Consider the following 5,725-nt stretch of genomic DNA (forward strand, 5'->3'; position numbering starts at 1 on the left):
TGGAAATCAAGACGATATTAAAGAGGTAGCATCTGAAACTTGAAATTAAAATTAAATTCAAACGGAGCTACAATAATCTTCGTTGAACCACTAGTAGGTTAAGAATAATTAGTTCACCTCAAATATAATGTATATAATTGGACACATGAATTCAGTTATAACATGAGTGGACATCTAAGGTGAATGATATTACAAAACGAAAAAAAGAAAGTACATTAACGAGTTCTTTACTGAAAGAACCACAGTATGAGCCAAGAAAAATGACAACCATGGTGTATACACATAGTCGAGACCTATACTGATGCTGATCAATGTTTTCCAGTGGAATGAACGATGATCCTGAATCATCTCTGGCACCTGCATCTACACTTGAGATTGCTCCAACCATTAGATCAGTAGACATTTTATGGATCTCCGCAAGGTGCTTTATCGTAAAAGAATTAAATCGAGCACTCCAGATTTTTGCCTCTCTGTAGAGGGGCTTCAAATTGTCTGCACGAACATTGTAGATGCCTTCCATGTGATTACAGATTAAATCTGAGTTTGTCAGCACTGTTATGTTATTCACCCCATTGTGTTTTGCCTCTTTTAACCCCGCAACAAGTGTAATGTAGTATGCTTCGTTATTGGTTGTCTTTCCCTGCACTTCCCATATTCTATAAACCACATGATTTTTTGCCCCATTGTGAAGGACAAATTTTAAAGATGCTCGACCCGGATTTGGGCGGCATGATACTTCAATGCACAGTGTCCACTTTTCCACCATTCCGTGAGCTTAGAAGCACTGCATAGTGACAACAACAAAATAGATTCATGTTAGAATACTTTAATATGACAAAATATCCTGATTGAAATTGATTATTTTTATGCTACCTCAAGTTTGAATGCACATCCTTGAAAAATAACAGAAAATCAAATATCAGTGATAAGACTTTGGGCATAAAGAGTTAATAATGCATGCATGCTCATGAAAATGAGGATGTAGCATGACAAGAAGAAATGAATCATTTAAGACAAACCTTGTCATGCTATCAAGGATTCTAAGGATTTCAAAATATCATCTTTTAGTAAGATTGACTAAAGAAACCCTAGAAAATGGTTTTTCCTGTTACATTTTCAAAAACATTGCTATATCCAGCGATTCCAATTGCAGTTCACTGTTAGTGTTTTCCAGAGCTATTGCTCACATCTTGAAAGAGGGATTGCATTGGGTGGAGGGTTCCAAATAGAGAGAACACTCCTATGCTTATCCAGATCACCATCAACAAGAGGCAATATCCAGGAAGTCAAATCATGTGTGCTAAATGTTTCCAATCTATGAAGTAACTCGCAGGTGTCCACTCATCGATTTCCAGCCCTTGCTTCTTTCCACTGCCATACTGAAATTCTTCTATCGGCCATCTTGTCCACTGCTTTGATACCATGAAGGTGGCACAGCCAGGGGTTGCCAAAGCAACAACTGAAACAACGTTCAGAGTGCACGACAATACCATCCACAAACAAGAACAAAGAAAGAACAATTCCCTTTCTTCCCCAACAACACATAAGAGCTTAGAGAAATTTGAAATTCATATTATCACTAAAACTATCCAAGATTCTCCTACCTACAAGGATAGGGTACCACTACTTTTATATTCTACATGCTCAACTAATAATAACATTAATACTTCATGCTTGACGGCGCACAGAATGCCGGGATTGAGCACCGTGAGTGGACCTGCGAGGTGGGTGAGCGAGCAGCGTGAGCGCGGGCGGTGTATGCTCGAGACGGGTTGCAGAGGCAGAGCAGCGTCGACGGGAGCGCAAATGGAGCAAATGGCTCTTTTGGCGCGAGTGCTGGTTTGAAAATGGGCTAGTGCCAGCTCGGAGGTGGTGGGTCCCATGTTCCCGGAAAAGGCATGATGCGATTGGCCGTCCTGCTGCTGGATAAACGATGGATGGACGATGGATGCAGGCATGAAGAGCATCGACATGCATGGTAAAGGCCGCCTCCATACGGGCATTTAATGCCCTATGGCAGGCTGGTTAGCTCTTGCTGAGAAGGAAGTCCGTTTCCCCGTTTCCCGCGGAGAAAGTTATCATCGTGTGTTTCCCATAGGCATGGTCCATGCTTATTAGAATTTTTTATTTTTTTTATTTTTTTAATCAAAAAGTATTATAAACGATGTAGATTTAATAATTTAGGAATAAATCTAGAGTTTATAAAAAGTTTTTAAATTATAAATGTTTACGTAAATAAGAGAGTTTTTTTAGTGTGATTTTTTTGGAAGTTTTTATTGTGGGTTTTTCCGGTGTAATTTCTTTAAAATCTGGCAGGAATTTATTGAAATCACAAGCTTGATGGGTAATCTTATGCAATCGAAGTGCCATGGGGTTTTCTAGAGTGCTATTTATATTATTTTCGGATACATGAGCTTTATGATGGAGGAGGAGGAGTTTCGATGTAAAGGTGCGCCATAGCTATTAATCTGCTATTTATATTATTATCTGATACATGAGTTTCATGTGTTGGAGGCAGAAAATGAGCAGTGGAGCGCACCATGGAGAATTTGCGACGTTATCAAATCAGAAATTATTTTGATAATCTCCATCATTTCACAGACTTCTAGTTGCTTCAAAACACCGAGCCGCTCTCAACATTGTTTGTCTGAAAGGCTTGTTAAAATGCGTGGGAGTTTGAGAATCTGAGTAGGAATCTCGAATGTAAGGTTTTGCGAATCTCGATCGAAAGCTATTGCGTTCGTAAAATAGACTATGATATTTCAGTGTGTATGCCAAGGCCATGTGTAAAAGGTGACAACAAAATTTGTGAAAAAAATCTATAAAGGCTGTGAAAATATTCTATAACATGTACAAGTCTTCACGCTTTATTGAGTGCTTCTTCCATAGATCATATATATCTCATTACCAAGAATAAACCCTTTTGATTTATATTTTCAATCGTCAAGAATCTCAATTTACAAAGTCTATATTCTTCTATCATTAGGGTTGTGGATGCACTTTCAGGGCTTGACAAGGGAAATGTCAATATATCTAATTTCGGCTTCAGTGCTCAGCCTCAACTGGGAATAATTTTGATGCAAAGTATTGAGAAGGTTATTTGGGGCCAGGCAGATGGGCTGCTGCATAAGACTTGTGGACCGAGGTACCTGCATAGCCATGAACCTGTAATAAAGATGCCAAATTAATTTAAACTGCAGTATATTTTGTTTTCCCGCTTTTTAAATTTTAGTACTTGTGAGTTCTTGATACAAGAATTTGGTTACTTGTGCAGGTGGTTGCTGACAGAGGGTATCATGGTGCTACAACCGACATTTGGTTTTGCAGAGTCATTCTCTTTTTTCTTTTGACCAGTTGGCTGCCAGCCGAGGACAAGAATTCATGGAAACATTAGGTTAGATAGATTCCCAAGTTTGTGTTTGTATATTCACTATTTTCATGTGAATAATTATGGATATGATTTGACTAAAATTAAATGAAACTATTAAACATAAATTTCATGTGAGTAATTATGGATATGATTTGATTAAAGTTAAATAAAACTGATAAATCTAAATATTATAAGTCATATGAAGTGAACTTTGAAAATAAAACCGTCATGAAAAAATCGCTTGATGGGTAAGGAGACCCGTCAGATTTAACCCCTGCTACCAACTCAAATATAAAAATCTCACAAATCTACAACGGTCTTTTCAAAACGGAAAGCAAGTCAGCAAGTGGGGTCCGTGGCATGTCAAAGATCCACTAACCGCCATAATTTCATCTCCGTCGGAAAATACGAATCAAGGCAAAGATGTCCTGGATAAAGTGAGCTTGCCCTTCCATCTCATTTTGCGAAACGAGCATCACCGCACTTTTTACCATGGCGACGGATTCCGCGGAGGTATTTTCAACATTTTCATTACTCTTCTATTGAAGAAGTGTATCTTTGTTTGTAGCATAAAGCTTCTGAAGCTTCCCATCCGATCGATTGAATTCCCGTTTGAATCAGCAGATCCAAGTTCGTGGTCATCCTGTATAAAGATCCCGAATTGGTACGGTATGGAAGTTGTTAAGGTAAATCAGTGAAGCTCTGCATGTTGGCATTGCCATTTGATGTTCACTATCAAATTTGTTTTCATCATTCTAATTGATTGTTTTCATCAAGATCTATGGATCCAAACTTCAGTTGCATAGATCGAAGGCTTTAGCGAGTATGGGGTAATCCCGTGATGGTTTTTTTTGTTTGTGCAGGTTCCAGGTTGCGGGTTGTCTGTTATTTCTTATGTCGCACCTCGCCAAGAAGCAGAGAATGCTCCAGACACAGGGAAAGCCCTATTTTTTAACACGGTATTGTCCAAACCAGTCGAAGAAACAGCTGAACAAACTCAACGGTTTCCGAGGGTTTGTATGTTACCGTTAGTCGAAGAAATAGCTGAACCAACTCAGCGGAACACTTTGTTTCAGACGCGTTGTATGTCATGCGGTCAGCCCTGTACGCTGATTATTGACAGTGGAATGACAAATAACTTGGTGGCCAGAGAGATGGTGGAAAAGTTGACATTGAAGCGGTTGAAACACCCCACCCCTTACAGAATGTCATGCCTGCAAGAAGGCCATGAGTTGATGGTAGATGAGCAATGCGAAGTGGAGTTTCATATCGACGAATATATGGATAAGGTCATTTGCGATATAATTTCGATGAATGTATGTGACATACTGCTAGGCAGGCCATGGCAGTATGACAGGGATGTGGTACATTACGGAAAGGAAAATTATTACAAGGTTTACAAAGATGGGATGAAGCATAAACTTGTGCCCATCAAAGATGAAGACACAGCAGGGACAAGTGCAACAACATCACAGTTTCTGAAACAAGTTGAGAGCCCGAAAGAGAAGGTTACCAAGATCGAACCCACGACCGAAAAAGCCACTGAAGAAGAAGTTCCTGTCTCCAGTCCCGCTGAGGAGGTTCCCGCGGCCGAGAAAATAGTCGATGAACTCCCCGCCACAGTCGAGATATCTGCAGAGGAATCGACTGTAACGCCGCCTGCATCGGAGCCTGAAGCAGAATCGGCCCGGCGGAATCCGAGCAAGTGGAAAAACCCAAGGAGGAATATGGCCCGGCCGCCAAAGAAGCCGAGCCAGCTAAGGAAGAGACTGTTAAGCCTGCTGAAGCAGCTCTTGCTGAAGAGAAGGCCGAGGTTGAGGGTAAGGCTGAAGAATAGGTTAATGGGTGTGGAAAGGAGAATAAATATATCTATGGATCATATGAGGGTGGGTGTTTGTGTAGGAAACTTATATGATTATAGTATTATGGGCGATATTCGGTTTAGTTCATGATGTATTTTGTGGGTTCGATCAAGTTCAGTTCCAGATCTGGTTGGTCATCGCTCATGTATTCATAGCTAAGTTTGTACAACCATTTCAACATATGGGTATCGGGGTTGTGTAACTTTGTATCTTGTGCCGTAGTAATAATTACAATGGGATGTCTATTTCATCAACGAGATTTTCCACCGTTTTGATGAAATAGATGTAAAGACCATGGGAATATTGAACAATAAATATTTTAAGTTTACATGATTATACATTTTATTTTTACTTTTATGAAAGGGTTTTTCCATTTATTTTATGTTCATATAAAGGTGTGAGTTAGTTTAATGGTTAAGAATACTTGTTTTTTAGAGCATGTGTGTTTTCTTAAAAGATCACAGGTTCAAAACTTGAGTGGTAGAGTATATAT

General features: G+C 39.5%; 1 protein-coding gene across 1 annotated transcript; it reads left to right on the plus strand.

The window, feature by feature from the left end:
- Positions 1-3,874: 3,874 nt before the first annotated feature.
- Positions 3,875-5,330, plus strand: LOC149241169 (uncharacterized). The gene is made up of 2 exons (XM_089373902.1): positions 3,875-4,056; positions 4,234-5,330. Exons 1-2 carry the CDS (start codon positions 4,042-4,044, stop codon positions 5,320-5,322), a joined length of 1,104 nt encoding a protein of 367 aa, XP_089230028.1. The 5' UTR covers positions 3,875-4,041; the 3' UTR covers positions 5,323-5,330.
- The last annotated feature ends 395 nt before the right edge of the window (positions 5,331-5,725 follow it).

This window comes from Pinus tabuliformis, chromosome 8, assembly GCF_031772625.1.
Source record: "Pinus tabuliformis cultivar Carrire ecotype Pingquan chromosome 8, CPIR1, whole genome shotgun sequence".
Classification (NCBI taxonomy): domain Eukaryota; kingdom Viridiplantae; phylum Streptophyta; class Pinopsida; order Pinales; family Pinaceae; genus Pinus; species Pinus tabuliformis.